At 41.8% G+C, this 16135-nt stretch overlaps 1 protein-coding gene and 1 long non-coding RNA gene across 3 annotated transcripts; both read left to right on the top strand.

Annotated features, from left to right (window-relative positions):
- The first annotated feature begins 1603 nt into the window (after window positions 1-1603).
- On the top strand, window positions 1604-9303 carry fam117ba (family with sequence similarity 117 member Ba). The gene is made up of 7 exons (XM_078244033.1): window positions 1604-1722; window positions 3263-3346; window positions 3539-3649; window positions 4443-4586; window positions 5173-5374; window positions 5517-5637; window positions 6344-9303. The coding sequence occupies exons 1-7, from the start codon at window positions 1702-1704 to the stop codon at window positions 6567-6569; spliced, it is 909 nt and encodes a 302-aa protein (XP_078100159.1). The 5' UTR covers window positions 1604-1701; the 3' UTR covers window positions 6570-9303.
- Window positions 9304-9725: 422 nt separating this feature from the next.
- On the top strand, window positions 9726-12472 carry LOC144513031 (uncharacterized). 2 transcript variants are annotated; one of them, XR_013501070.1, is made up of 3 exons: window positions 9726-9943; window positions 10084-10198; window positions 12057-12472. It is a non-coding gene; the product is annotated as an uncharacterized LOC144513031 (long non-coding RNA). The 2 variants fall into 2 exon arrangements; XR_013501069.1 differs by having other exon boundaries at window positions 10103-10198; window positions 12057-12466.
- Window positions 12473-16135: the final 3663 nt, after the last annotated feature.

Raw genomic sequence — 16135 nt, 5'->3', positions numbered from 1 at the left:
GGTTTGCTGATTTGTGTGTACAGACAGGAAAATCGGCAGTACAAATAAAGAAGGCTGAGCATTTTGCTATCAGACTGCTGATGCCCACATCCCTGTTTACACACACACACACACACACACACACACGCACCCACGCACGCGTGTGTGCACACACACGCACGCACGCACACACGCACACACACGGTTGTGTGTTAATGAAGATCTGTTGGCCCTGTTCCCTAGCAACAGCAATGTGTGCTGGTCAAGGCCTCTGCCAAATTTAGCTCCTGGGCCACACACACACACACACGATGCTGTGTGTTTGTGCGTATGGATACGTCCTGCATGTGCAGTGTGTTGTTGTTGTTATGGTCGGGTAGCTTTTCACTTCCCACTGGGAGGACCCACGCTTAAAAAAAAAAATGCAATCTCTAACCTGCAAGGTGCTTTGTATACATGAAAGTGTGTGTGTGTGTGTGTGCATGTTGCGTTGTTGTTCTGTTGTTTAAACTGGTGTTCACAAGCAATATTAATAATAAAAGGGATTTTTTTCTTTGATATCACAGTTAAATTTCAAGTGCAGTTGAATGCAATAAGCATCCATTTGTTCCCCAGTTCTTGTGCCCCGCAAGAAACCCTCCTTCCCCCTCCTCGCCATTGAGATGTCCCAAACTGTATTGGATAAATTAAAGAAACACTACGTAATATTTCAATGAAGAAATAGTAATTTTGTCCTTTTACAAATGAAAGGTTGAACTCATAAGTAGTAAAAACACATTTTTGCTCAATTCAATAATACACTCTGGCGTTTTGCTGCAACAGCCTCACTTGCGCTGGTATGACCAGTAGGTTATGGTGGCTGGTCTTAGCTAACATTAGCTAGATATTGCTGTAACTGATACTATTGAGGCTGTTTGCCGACTTTGTCACTCTTCTCGAATTGTGTTACTGTTATACCATGTTTTAGCATTCATCATTTACCCTGTACCTGTTACTGCCCGCTGCAGAAGTTACGTAGGTTTGCTTTAGGTAATAAATCCTCATTAAAAGCATTGTTTTTAAGAGCTATTAAGATTTATAAAGGTGTGTTGTGACAGTGGACCCGTGCACCCATCATGCAGACCATGTTGCTGCAGCTCAGAATCAGGGTCAGTGAGGCTAAGGTCAGTACCCCCCACCCCCATGCTTTAAGCTGTTTTAATGCCATTAACTAGAGGGCTGTGTGAGACTTTAAGGGGAGTGTATCCGCTCTGCCCAGCACGGGATGGATTAACATCTATCTGGCAACACACACTCATAGACACAAATGCACACACAAACCTAGACAGACAAGAGCAAGACAGTCATGAGCTTATCCTGCAGGCCAGCTGTGTGTCTGTTGATTTGTTGATGTGTTTACCACGTGTCGACAAATAATTTGTTTATATCTACAGGCAGACCTATCTTATCTTGACTCCTCTCTCTCTCTCTCTCTCTCTCTCTCTCTCTCTCTCTCTCTCATCCTCAGACTACATCAGTGGCCTTAACCTCCCACATCTTCCTGTGCTTCTCCTCTGCGTCCTCTGGCGTCCCCCTCTTCTCCCTCTGAGCACTCGGCTCCTCATTCTCCTCCCGGTCTCCCGCCATCGCGTCCAGCTGTGGCCCTCACAGGGCGCGCTCGCTGGCTCTCACCTGACAGGTCCCTGGCCTCAGGACGACAGCCAGCCCCAACAATCTCCCTACATGAGGGACAAAGCGACGCAGGTGAGTGCCGGGGGGGGGGGCGACATTAAGTCTGTGTGTGTGTGCTGATGTTGAGGTGGGTGGTGCATGAGTTTGAGTTTTGTTTACATGCACAGGTTAAAATCAAACAAATAACATATAAATGATTCAAATGTATGTGCAAAGAAAAGAGATATCCAAAAGGGCTTATATACAACCTAAATGATATGAAACAAATTAGACTGTTGGAAAAAAAAACAGTATGCATTTTAAATATGCTCTGCAGATTTTTTCATTTATACCAAATAGGAAAAAAAAGTTCCATACGTTAGGACCTCTCTGTCGGATTGAATAGGGTCCTCTGTTTTTGTGAAATGTTTGGGAAGATTAGATAACTGGCTTGACTGGTTTCCCTCTTCAAATTGTATCTTGTATTTAAACAGTGCTAATATCATAAATTACCAAAAGTTTATCTATCAGAAATGAGAGAGCCAGTGAGGTGAAACGATTTCAGTGGGTTGCATTTATAACAGTGTTTTTGGAGAAGAAACCAAAAATTATAAACATGTATTTTTATATATATATATATTTAGTGACAAACAATTGTCACTAAATATTAGACTAAGAGTCCACAGTCATGCTAACAGCTCTTCGAGGCTGTATTTAGACCCAGGGATTTGGCACTAAATACGAAGTAGAGCTAAGGCTGATGGGAATGTTGTTAGTTTCGCAGGTATTTGGTCATAATAAACCAAAGTATTGGACACATGAAAATCTTGACCTGATGCTTGTGCTAGAGGAAAAGTCAGAGGATCATCAAAGTCAGTAGGATTCATCCTCTGGGGACCATCTGTACAAAATACCATGGCATTAATCTAATAGGTATTAAGATGTTTTAGTCTGGACCAAGTAGTGGACTGACAGACTGACGTGTAGGAAAGTCAAGATGGTTAGAGTTGTCTTTGCGTGCGTGCATGCGTGTGTGTGTTCTTGCTTCAGACAAGCCATACTGAATGCTTGCAAGATGTAGGCTATGTGTGTTTATGAAGCAGGCAATCAATGCAAAGAGGTTAAGAGAGATTACAGACGGTTGCATCATCATGCTGTGTTGTCTCTGACGATCACTAACAAATTGACTTTGAACCAGACTCAGGTCAAACAGAAGCTGGAAGATATTTTCGTTAACAGCAGGTGATCTCAGTCAAACAGATCAAAACCACCTCAGGTGTTTTTACATTGCTTAGGAGAAAACATTTTTGACACACACACAATGTTGCTGTCATATAAAACCCACGATACTTGTTTGTAGTTAAATGCTTGATTAGTATTGCAATTCTAGGAAGTAAGGGGGGTAGGAAGTAGGTAAAGGGCCATTGGGGTACGGCCCTGACCCGTTTTGGCGTCGCGGCTGGTGTGATCCCATCGCAGGATGGTCTCTAGTTTGCATTATTTATGGTTTTTTGAATCCAGGTCTAGTTTTCTTGTTACTTTTCTTTTCTCCTATGGCTCTCCAAATGTATCTATTTTGTGCTTGTATGTTTGATATTTAGCTGTAACCAGTAAGTGTGTGTGTTTGTGTCAGACCCCCAGGGCCTGGGCAGATGAGAGGAGGAGGGGCTCTCACAAACGCTCGGCCTCCTGTGGGAGCACCGACCAGCTCAAGGAGGTCAGTTTCTCTGCTTAAATAAACAACCATTTCGACAGAAAAATGCTCTTTTCTGTTGTGCTGTAAATAAATGCTTTTTCTAAGCAATGTGCAGCAGCTATCACTCAACACACCACTACTGAAAAGATACATCTGTATACATCTAGAAGTCTGCTTTACAGTGTCTGTCTGTATGTCTGTGAAACCCTCCAGATTGCCAAATTGCGTCAGCAGCTTCAGCGCAGCAAGCGCAGCAGCCGCCATCGGAGGGATAAAGACCGAAAGTCCCCGTTCAATGGCAGCCATGCCATCATCCAGTCGCAGGTGATCGATAGAGGGTGTTTGTGGGAGTGTTTGTATGTCTGCCATGTGGCAGGAACTAACTGAGAGGAACTAGGATGGCTCTCTGATCTGAAACATTTTGAGGACGTCCCACTTTTCCTCATGTCTCTGTTTGGCTCTGGCGTGTGTGTGTGTGTGTGTGTGTGTGTGTGTGTGTGTGTGTGTGTGTGTGTGTGTGTGTGTGTGTGTGTGTGTGTGTGTGTGTGTGTGTGTGTGTGTGTGTGTGTGTGTGTGTGTGTGTGTGTGTGTGTGTGTGTGTCTCCTGTTAATTTGAAATGTGACGTGGGGTTTCTAACAGCCTCTGGTCTATGAAAAGTCAGTTAAATTGGGTTCCTTTGATACTGCAGACACACACGCACATACGCGCTCTGAGTGCCCACTCCTGTCATGTTGCTGTGTCGGTGACAGCGGTAGGGCCAGTTTTACGCTCCCTGTGGAGTCTGCTGGAGTGCAGCTGTCCTGTTTTCTGGGCCTCATGAGACAAAGAGAAAGGAGGACTGGCTGAGTTATCATGCAACTTTTATCACAATACCTTTTGAAAAGCTCATTAACTGATACAAAGAGCCACTAGCTAGCAGGAACACTCTTTTAAGTAACATAAAGATGATCAATTTGGTTTTTATCATTGTATTGGGGAAAGAAAAACAATGAAGCATCTCTTTATATTTTTCATGTCTGTGTCTAAAGTTTCCTGCTCACTGCAACATCTGTAAACAGGCACAGAATCTATATTAACTGCAGCCATGTGTGTGTTTGGGTCTTGTGTGTTTTGCAGTCACCTATGCCCAAGACCATCCTGATACCCATCCCTATATCCAAGTCATCGGCCCCTCGTTTCCGCAACAGCGTGGAGGGCCTCAACCAGGAGATTGAACGTATCATCATCCGAGACACCCCTGAAAAGGAAGAGACCATCGTTGTGAGTTCCACTGACTAAGGGATTGGGGTTAGGGTGTTCTGAAAATGTACTGTTAAATGTTTCATCCTTCCCTGAAAATGTTTTGTTCTTTACTAAAGAAATTATCATTCAAGTTTTTATTTTTAATGGGGCTGTACTGGAATTGCCTCCAAACGGCTCTCACAGGCCGTTCCCCAACTCACCAAATACAGACGCTTTGTCACGGCCCTCGTGTCAGATACCGGCACACTAGGCGCTCGCATGCATGCAACAAAGAACAGAGAAGCTCAGATTACAACACACACAGAGGGAGTGTGACTTCATTCTTTGCTTAGGGTGCCTACATACCAAATATTTGTTTACTGCTATATCAATGTTCTGAAAAATGCATCTGCGAGTTCATCCCAAATTGTATCCGGTGCACACTTTTTTAATCGGTGCACTCGCATCGTGCACTTTGATGTTGGCGTACCAATGCAAATCTTACCATCATTAATGTCCAGGGATTAAGCCCCTGGTGCAACGTTGTTTGTGACCTCATTTGTGTGTGTGTGTGTGTGTGTGTGTGTGTGTGTGTGTGTGTGTGTGTGTGTGTGTGTGGCCACAGGATGTCCCAGATGGGCACCGTGCACCCCCACCCGTACCCCCACAGCGCAGCAGCAGCACACGCAGCATCGACACACAGACCCCCTCAGGGGGCGGCCTGAGTGGGAACCATAGCAACTGCAGTAGCCGTCCCGACTCCATCTCGCCCTCCTACCTCACCGTCCTCAATGACACGGTTGGAGGCAGCCCCTATGAGGACAAAGGTGACTAACACACACACACACACACACCACATATTGTAGCCGATGCATATTATACACACACGCCCTGCCAAAGCCTCTTTGAGCGTGATCTGTTGCTGACCTGACCTTTGACCCCCAGTCTCCCCTCTCTGCCTGTCCTCAGAGTTGGGCCCCTGCTCCCCGCTGCCAAAATACGCTGCCTCTCCCAGACCCAACAACAGCTACATGTTCAAGAGAGAACCTCCAGAGGGCTGCGAGAAAGTCAAAGTGTCTGAGGAGACCATGTGAGTAGAAAACTCCCCATGAATATTCCTCTGGACCAAACACACTTTTGATTTTACAACATATCAGCAGCACCTGAAATGACTGTGAAATAAATACTAAAACTGCCTTTAAAAGCGTTGAATAACTTTAATCAATAGTTTTACAATAATCAAGTGACTACTTGTATGTGAAAGGTGTCGTTCGTATTGATAAACCCACAGAGAATGATCAAGTCTGCAGTTCCAGCAGTAAATAAGCTGTTTGCTAACACGTTAGCCAGGTTTAAAGTTTGATTTGACACAACTAGACCTATCCTTTCCAGAATAAGTCAGTTGATATTCTAAATTTGTTTTATTGTTTTCTATAAAGAATAACGTCATCTTTTTGTTATTGTGAAAAAATCCCATATGCACACTCAAACCAGCACTGAATGTATCTACTAACAAGTAGTGTGTGTGTGTGTGTGTGTGTGTGTGTGAGTGACATGTTCCTTCATTAACATCAACACACACACACACACACACACACACACTATAGTTTATTTTGACTCAACCCCACATACACCGCCCTGCTGCCCCAAATACTCCCAAGATTTGAATCCGTAGCTGAAAATAATCCCCAACAAACAATGTAAACATAATAATACACTTTTGATAGGTGATGGCACCACTTGTATTAGTACACTTGTTATGGAAGCTAAATGTGTCCCTGCCTGTGTGTTTCCAGGCCCAAACCTCTGCAGGACATCCCTCCCTTTTTGTGTCCCGACCGCAACAAGGTCAACTTCATCCCTAACAGCGGCTCTGCCTTCTGCCTGGTCAGCATCCTCAAGCCCTTACTCCCAGCCCCGGACCTCACCTTTCGCTCCGGGGTGGGCCTCCGAAGCCTGTCCCCGTCCCTCGTGCCTCTGTCCACCCAGCCCTGCCTCCTGGAGGAGCCCGAGAGCTTCTGACGGCCCACCAAGGCTTTAAGTTACCACAGCCCCCAAAAGAACCCCCTCCCCTCCCACAAAATCTGAAAACATTTACTAGGAAACAACCCTTCTGCTCCAAAATAAATGCCTTCAGCATGCCAGCTAAGCTCTCTCTGATGTCCTTATCTTGTTGAAAAAGCGCTTCCCACTGCCTCTCCTCCTCAGACAATAACAACGTGAGAGTCCTGCAGTCCTGTGCAGGTATTTTGCAGCTAACATTTCATCGCTTTCTTCTACCTTTAGTGCTGGTTATGTTCCTGTTTTTTGGGAGGAAAAGGGCGAAAGGACCGACTCTTTTATTTCATCGTACTATACCATGGCGCCTTTCCACGGACATATCTCTTTTTCTATCTGTAGTTATTTCTCTTGATATAAAATATGCCTTCCATTATAAAAAATATTTTAAAAAAAGGCCGCTGGTTTTCTTGGCGACCAAGAGTTTGACCAGAGAGGCTAATTTTGGTGCTGCCAGATGTATATCGTAGCAAAACTTGAATGGTCGTGACAAGGAGAAGTTAAAAAATGTGCCTGATATTTTAGACCGCTCAGTTTCGCTAAACCAGCGTAGTGCTCTGATCATGTCTGTTTCTTTAGCATGACACACATGATGTTTGCACTATGGTGGGCCATAGATACACACAGGCAGGAAAATATAAAGTAAGGTACACAGACTACGCTTAGAAACAATGTATATTAAGACCACCTGTGACAAAAACCTAGACATCTGTTTTGTACTTTCTTCAGCCATTTCAAGTGAAAGCTGACTGTAAACTGGTACAAGCTGATGCCTTTGTTATACTAACTGGTAGCAGTGAACTGGTCCCCTGCCAGCTGCTGTGTATCTATGGGAAACACAGGCCAGGGCTATGATGTGTGCAGCGTGTTCAACCTGTGTCTGCCTGCCCCTCCTTCCCAAGCGCCAGCCTTTGCTCATAATGTCCCTCCCCCCTCCCCCTTTTTACTCCACGTCCATCACAGCCACCCCTTTCTGTTACTCCTTTTTCCAGCTCGTTCTCTCCTTTTCTTTCCCTCACCGTCACTGTAATGCTGATTTCCCTTCTGTCTTGCTCAGCTAGTGTTGTTGTGAAATGTGTCCAGAATGGCCTCGTCCTCGCAGGACAGGCTGCCTCTGGCTTGCAGGGCCCTGAGCATGGAGAGGTTGCTGAACCCAAACACTGCTTTGCAAACCATAAGAATACATATACATAACAATGGATTGACATTCCTCTTAACTTTTCAATAAAGTTTCCACATCAGTCCACATTGCTTAAGTTCAAACCTTAAAGACCATGCAGATTTGGTTTAAATCAAAGTATCTCTCATCACCTTAAAGCTGCATTAATCGATATTCCACATGAACAATAAATCAAATGACTTCATGTAATGTGAAAGGTGTCACTAGTAGTGACAGACCTAAAGATAATAATCTGCAATTCCCCTGAGCTCTACGGAGCTTTTTCGCTTCTTTTCACTCTTTGTTTTGGTGTTACAGCCCGCAACTTTAATGTTTTGGTCTATTTAAAGAATGGCTGTAGCTCTTTTAATCATGCCATGTTGTTGTGCCCTCTTTCTCTGCAATGATTTAATAGTATCTCTATGAATCAAACTACTACACATACTGTACAATAGTGGATGGAAACGCACATTCATTTGCATTTTCTTTTCTTTTTTTCCTTCAAAAGCAGCAAAAATGCAAACTACTTTTCTTTATCTATTACAATCTATTGAATTGAAAAAGGCTGAACCATATTTTACATACACACATTGTCCCACATGGTAAACACCACCTGATTGAGACTGGCGACACTTTTGGATGTCTGCAGTATAGTTTGTTGGCTGGCAGCATCTCCATGCCCCGGTCCATCTTCCTGTAAATGTCATTACTACTTGACTGTGCCTGCTACGGTGCGATAGGAATGTACTGGGTTTGTAAATATAGAGGCACACTGTGTTTGTATTATCGGCTGACAAAGATATGTAACTGAATGAGTCAATTTGTACCATACCCCCCCCCACCCACCCCCGCTTTTTCTCCGCTGAGTACTGTGAATTACTACATGTCTCATTATTGTGAATAATAATGTATTTATTTATCAGGAGTGTAATTTGGTCTTCAGAGAATTTTAAGAATAGATTACATCGTCCATCTCAGGTTGTAGTGAATAGGATACAAAAAAAAGATATAAAACTTCGCACACTAACAAGTCTACACTACTATTAGGGGGGGCAAACCAACAGCTGCTATCTATGTAGCCTCACCCAATGGGAATCCTGAATGATATAAACCTGTAGCAGAGTAGAAGTAGTGAGAAGTGTGGATGTCATTTATTCAGTGACCTGATTTGGCATGAGTAATGTTTCTAAAAATGAAATAAGTGAAGAAATGAAGAGTTCTGTTCCAAAATGAAATATCCACTTGCTGAAAAACAATCACACCTACAGCGACATGTTCTGATTGGTCGTTTTTAGACATCCGTTTACCGAAAAAAGGTAGTTTGAAAGAGCAGATTCATACATGTAGAAATACAGATTTAGTTCAGATATCAACTTTTTTCAGCTTTTTTCAAAGTGGATAAACAACATTTTGGAATGAGGCTTTACACAAGAAATACTCATACACAATGATTCTGTTTGCTTGTCCAGTTTATTGAAAACAGAACTGCCAAGTTGTCATCTGTTAAACCCCTCGAGTGAAATAAAAAGGCATAGTTGAATTAAATAAACGTATTTGTGATTGACTTGATAAGTACATTCTTTGTTTCAAGTGTGTAAATCATAAAAAAAAATATATACTGTATATGTTCTAATTACAATCATCACTTCATTGAGTTAATGATGTTATGATGATGATAAATGAGAGGTATCTGATGAAGACCCTCATGTGGCACTGACACTCCAGACCTCCGGCCGACTTCAAACTGACCCAAAGACGACTCTGCGACCTCTGGACATGTAGCAACTTGAGCGGATGAATTTATGGATTATGAATCAGCTTCATAAAGACGAATGGAGGACGTTATGAGGTCAGTCATAGGCTGGACTGCATGTCACACAGCAGTCTCCCTCCTTAGGCAACAATCATCAGTGGCACTATCCACTCGCCGTAGACCGGATACACAAACAAACATACGGTTCCTGTGTCCCGTTGCTAACTTACAGCTAGCTTATGCTAACGTCTGTACAGTTGGTACTGTGGCTGTTTGGAGCGAACAAACAAACGAGCCCGCGGTCACATTCACCGGAATGATGCTAGGCGAAAAGTATGCATCGCTGTGAGAAGGAATATGGCGTTTTATATCGGTTTTGTTTGTGTTTCTGCAAATAGACGGTTGCAGGTGGACTGGTGTTTACAGGTTTGTCTTTGCCATTGTATTCATGAACATTTCCACATTCCAGTGCTAATGCAAACTATAAATATAACTATAAATTACATAACAGTTGATTATTGTTGTATGATTTTACTCTTTGACTGTCAGCTGTGTGGCGACTGCAGTGCTTTTATTGTCTCCTAGCTGCAGATATGCAGCCTCAGTGGATGCCATCTGGGAAGAAGAGGAACCTTCTAGAGACCAAGTGAAGGAACGTGTTCTCTGTGCTGAAGCTCTGAGGTAGGACATGCTTTCTCTCAGGATTAACAGCTGCTGTGTTTAATGTTGAGGGACTGAGTTCATTTGAAAGGGTCAGGTCACACAGAGTCCAGAATCTCAACAACATTGTCCACAGTAAGGATTCTAAAATATATATAACTGGAGGAACTGAGACACTGTTTGTGGACATTTCCTCAAACTAAATGTTAATGAGAAAATACTTGATGGCTCACATGCTTGTGTTGTTAGGTCAGTGGTTAAGTGTTTGCACGGGTTTAATTCCTGCTTGTGGTAGAGATATTTCCAGTGGCACAACTGTTACCTTGTGTGTGTGTTAGACCCAGGTTGTGTTGTGTTGTTTATGCTGAAGAAGTATAATAGGACTATGTAGTGATAGAGCAGAGTGTAAGCCGCTGTCTTCCCTGTGTTACATCTTCTAAAACCCGCCGGTCAGGCGGCTGCTTTGGTGTTCAGAAGGTTGTAGTTTGAAGCCCTCGGCAGGTCTGCTGGGTTTTGAAGGAGTAAACACACAAAGCAATGTGTGAAATGTTTCAGAGAATTAGTGCTGAAGCTGAATGTTCTGTTAGCTCCCGACACTGACGGCAGCGTTAGTTTTAGAGTTGTTGCTAAGCTGTCAGAGAGGACGTGTGAGTGTGGTAGTCTTGGTGGTGTAGTGCTGTTGTTAGTTGTCATAAATCTCTGACAACGTTTAGCTGGTTCCATCTTCTCCACTCAGATGGGTTTTGAGTTTGACATTTTGTAGACAAAACACTGAAAATAATGCAGCCAAGTGTGAAAGTAGATTGAAGTTCTTTCTGGTACTTCTAACCCCAACCTTCATCGCTTAATATTGTTCTCCCGCCCTCAGCTTCATGCATCCCTGAACACACACATTGTGTTAACGCCTGTATGGCGTAGAAATAGATTACAAATACTTGGCATCATGTATATAAAATCTAGAGCTGCAACGATTAATGGTTTAATCGATTGGTTGTCAACTCTTAAATTAATCGCCAACTATTTTGATAATCGATTAGTCGGTTTGAGTAATTTTTTAAGACAAAATTCTTAAATTGGTCACTTAAATAATTCTTAAATGTGAATATTTTCTAGTTTCTTCTCTCCTCTGTGACAGTAAACTGAATATCTTTGAGTTGTGGACAAAGCAAGACATTTGAGGATGTCATCTTGGGCTTCTTGGGAAACACTGATCCACATTTTTCACCATTTTCTGACATTTTATAGACCAAACAACTAATCGATTAATCGAGAAAAAGATCAACGGATAAATCGACTATGAAAATAATCTTTAGTTGCAGCCCTAATAAAATAATTTATTTAAATTGTGAAAGTGCCACAGAATCGTTTGTGAAGGTTGACAAAACTTTTAAAGCCACACCACTTTGCTGGCAATTTTTGCCATAAACAACCCACAGCACTGAATATCAGGCAGTCAGCTGTAGGAGAAGTTGACGTTAGCCATGTGCCATAGAAATGTGATGGTGACGGGTTGTTGTATGTGGGTTTTGGGTTGTTGTATGTGGGTTTTGGGTTGTTGTATGTGGGTTTTGGGTTTTTTCCCCCCTGGTTGCAGCCCTAATATTAATACGTGTCACACATTTCATTTGTTACGGGCTTTGTGTCAGCTGGATTACAATGCAGCTGCATGCAGTTGACCGTAGGGTGCAGCTCAGATACTAAATGATGTCAACAAAACACGGCCTGTCCTCTGCTTGTGCTCGAGCTCCAGGTGTCGGCACTAGTAGCTTTACCGTGTGTCTCGGTGTCTTTTATTCCTCATTGAGGAAAAGAAATGGACCCAAATGTATTGGAGCAGAACAATCCAATAAACTCTTGCTTTCTCTTGTTTTCTCCCCAGATGAGTTGCAGAGTTTCCGGACCACAACGGAGAAGTTCCTTCACTCCATTCATGCCGCCTTCTTTCCGTACTCACTGTATACTCATAGTATTGTATGTCATGAAATAAATTAATAAAAAAGTAAGTAATAGTATGTATTATGTCACAAAATCTCAGAAAAAGTCAAACAAAATGTCAAAAAGTGTTATTACATAGTTATTACATTATAACAATGAACACTAAACACACTCATAACATGTATTATGACAAAGAAAATCTAGCAAAAAGTCATAAAAAATGTCAGAAAGTGTTATTACACAGTTGTACACAGTAAGTGGATGTAAATTATTTTTTGTCCATTAAATTTTTTTTTTTTTAGAATTTATGAAAAAGAAAATTCAAAAAAAATGTTTTTTCCAAATGTTCTACTCTGGTCTCTTCCTTCATCTGACTTGTCCTACTCTGGTCTCTCCCTTATTCTGATCCCTGCCTGTTCTTGTCTTAATACTTTCCTAACCTCTTATTTGCCTGCACTTCCTTTCCTAACCTCTCTTTCCTATCTAAGGGGCCTATCTATGTGCACATACATTGATACCGAGCTGGTCTTGAACCCAACACCGGCGCCTTTAGTGTTGAGAACAAACCAACCGCGCTATCCACGCATGTACCCCTGAAACAGTTCTCTGGGTGTATTTGTCTTTGTCATTCTGGGTGTAAAGCTCAAAATAAACAAATTGTTCCTGTGTTGGAACCCATGACCTTCATATCTTCCAACCAACATTTCTTCACACTGAGCTATCACATCTGATGCAAGCAGCATCTGTTTAATTGTCTATTTGACTTCTTCATTTTGGGTGTTGGACCTTAAAATGTAGTGTGCTGTAAAAGAGTTAAACCCACAACCTTCTGAACAGCTGATGTGGTGTTCATCATGCTGAGCTACATCTGAAGCTGGAAGCTTGATGGTTGGAGGTTGTATTTAACGTTCACATCACTGAGGCGAGAAATAAAAAAATAAAAAATATATTTGAGTGAGGTGGGATTTGATCCTTCCACCTCACATTTCTCACATCAGCATCTTATGCTGGTGAGCTATTCCTCAGCTTGGAAGATTTTTTTTTTCCGTTCTATTATTTGTTCTTCACACTACTGGGAAGAATCCTTGGAAATCTTTAGCCAGAGAGGGGAGCCAGGGGATAGATGCTAGATCGGATCGATGTCAAAGGACGTGCCTGGTGGCCTGCCTTATATTGCCTCTGATTGGCTTACCCTGTTATCCTTACCATATAACCAATCCCCACTTCTCATGCCTGAACCCAACCACGTCAACACGTCTAGTCGATGGGATCTAGCATGCATCAGCCTGTCTTGTTGAGCCACTTCTCTCTCTATAATGAACATTCAAAGCACCATGCAAGTCCAAGAGTGCCACATCGGACCATGTGGCCAGACCTTGTTAATAAGCAGCTGAATGCTGTGTGGGACAAAGGATGTGTTGCCTCTTTTGGTCCCCTGGGGGCAATAAATGTTTAATTTGTTAACTCATTAATTCAGTCATTCATGTGCCCTCCCACTCCTGAAAGTTTTCATTATGAGAGAAGTGGCTGATGCTAGATCCCATCCACTAGACGTGTTGACGTGGTTAGGTTCAGGCATGAGAAGTGGGGATTGGTTATATGGTAAGGATAACAGGGTAAGCCAATCAGAGGCCATAAGGCAGGCCACCAGGCATGTCCTTTGACATCGACACGTCTAGTGGATCCGATCTAGCATATATCCCCCTGGCTCCCCTGTCTGGCTAAAGATGTCCAAGGATTCTTCCCGGTAGTGTGAAGAACAAATAATAGAACGACTTCCAGCTTGAGGAATAGCTCATCAGAATAAGATGCTGACGTGACAACGTAAGATTGAAGGATCAAATCCCACCTCAGTTAAAAGTTTTTTTTTAATTTCTCGCCTCAGTGACGTGAACGTTAAACACAACCTCCAACCAAACAGCTTCCAGCTTCAGATGTAGCTCAGCATGATGAACACCACATCAGCTGTTCAGAAGTTTGTGGGTTTAACTCTTTTATAGCACACTACATTTTAAGGGCCAACACCCAAAATGAAGAAGTCAAATAGACAATTAAACAGATGTTATTTGCATCAGATCTGATAGCTCAGTGTGAAGGAATGCTGGTTGAAGATATGAAGGTCATGGGTTCCAACACAAGAATGGTCAATTTATTTTGAGCTTTACACCCAAAATACAAAGACAAATACACAACTAAACTGGTGCAGCTTGTAGATGTGATAGCTCAGTGTGAAGGAACGCTGGTTGGAAGACACAAAGATCATGGGTTCCAACACAGGAATGGTTAGTTTATTTTGAGCTTTACACCCAGAATGACAAAGACAAATACACCCGGAGAACTGTTTCAGGTGTACATGCGTGGATAGCGCGGTTGGTTTGTTCTCAACACTAAAGGCGCCGGTGTTGGGTTCAAGACCAGCTCGGTATCAATGTATGTGCACATAGATAGGCCCCTTAGATAGGAAAGAGAGGTTAGGAAAGGAAGTGCAGGCAAAGAAGAGGTTAGGAAAGTATTAAGACAAGAACAGGCAGGGATCAGAATAAGGGAGAGACCAGAGTAGGACAACTCTGAGAAAGGAAGAGACCAGAGTAGGACATTTAAATAAATATATATATATTTTTTTTTTATGGACGAAAAATAATTTACATCCACTTACTGTGTACAACTGTGTAACTTTCTGACATTTTTTTTATGACTTTTTGCTAGATTTATTTTGTCATAACACATGTTATAAGTGTTATAACAATGTAATAACTATGTAATAACACTTTTTGACATTTTGTTTGACTTTTTCTGATTTTTTTTTGACATAATACATACTATTACTTACTTTTTTATTAATTTATTTCATGACATACAATACTATGAGGATACAGTGAGTACGGAAAGAAGAAGGCATGAATGGAGTGAAGGAACTTCTCCATATATGCTAATACGGCGTATTAAATCATTTGAAGATGATGGAGGTTATCCACACACCAAAAAGACTTTTGCACGCACAGAGCATTTCATCACACAGTATTTTTGGTACAAAACAATCAAATATATAAAGATACTTAATGTAAAGAATATCAGAATCAGCTTGCTAAACCCACAATGTTTAATCTGTGCACTTAGTCTTCTGTGTTTGTTTTTTGTCTTACTTTTGTTTCTCCTTAGCTTAGCATAAAAACAGGAGAGCAGTTCATTAGAGGTGATGGTAGGGAGGTTTTGTTTCTGTTTACACTCTTTCTGCTAAGCCAAACTGGTATGAGCCCACTATTATATTATTGATATGATGCCTGATTTTCTACTTAACACTTATTTAAATCTGATATGATACACATATGTTTAGATTCATTGTGACTTACTCTTCATGAGAATATAATTATCTTCGATGTCCATCGCGAGTAAACGTCCGTAAATCCGCTTACATATCACAGGAAAAAAACGCTCCTTAAAACTTCCGAATTTGCCTGATAATCAGCACGTTTTTAAGTTTTCTTCATTAACAAAACAGCCCAGTTATGGTTGTCTGTACATCCATGGTACATGCAATAACAAACTACTAATAGCTAATTCGGCATCATTTAATGCTACCAATCCTCCAAAAATGTAAACGAATATCGGCAAAACTCCCACAGCTAACTCGCTCACGGCAACATTGCACTTCCTGTTTACATCCCCCAAAACTCCCTAAATTATTTGAACTGTAGTTCCAAAACGTTTTCAAACTGTTCCATCAGGATTTAAACTGTCTGTACTTACTAGGGCAGTTTTGTTATTGTATTTGTTAATCTATTATTGTTACTTTTATAGATAATTAGATTACCGATATACAGTATTCTTGCAGCTTGCAGAACACAACGTGCGTTTCATTAGCTCCGGAGACTGCAGGCTCCCCTCTGTTCACACATCAACATAACGGCACGTGTTAAAAACTTACTTATGTTTGCACAAACAACATTAAAGTCACATAAGCCTAAATAACAGAGCTCAGATTACACACACCACACTGAAAAAAACTATTATATTTCTTAACTA

This window comes from Sander vitreus, chromosome 24 (assembly GCF_031162955.1).
Source record: "Sander vitreus isolate 19-12246 chromosome 24, sanVit1, whole genome shotgun sequence".
NCBI classification, from domain to species: domain Eukaryota; kingdom Metazoa; phylum Chordata; class Actinopteri; order Perciformes; family Percidae; genus Sander; species Sander vitreus.
Note: the sequence above shows the minus strand (reverse complement) of the source record. Positions and strands in the feature narration are given on the sequence as shown.

Coding starts and splice junctions, on each gene's coding strand:
- fam117ba (XM_078244033.1), top strand. CDS start 1,702: ATGAGGGACAAAGCGACGCAG. Junction 4,587..5,172: donor AAAAGGAAGAGACCATCGTT/GTGAGTTCCACT, acceptor GTGTGGCCACAG/GATGTCCCAGATGGGCACCG. Junction 5,638..6,343: donor AAAGTGTCTGAGGAGACCAT/GTGAGTAGAAAA, acceptor GTGTGTTTCCAG/GCCCAAACCTCTGCAGGACA.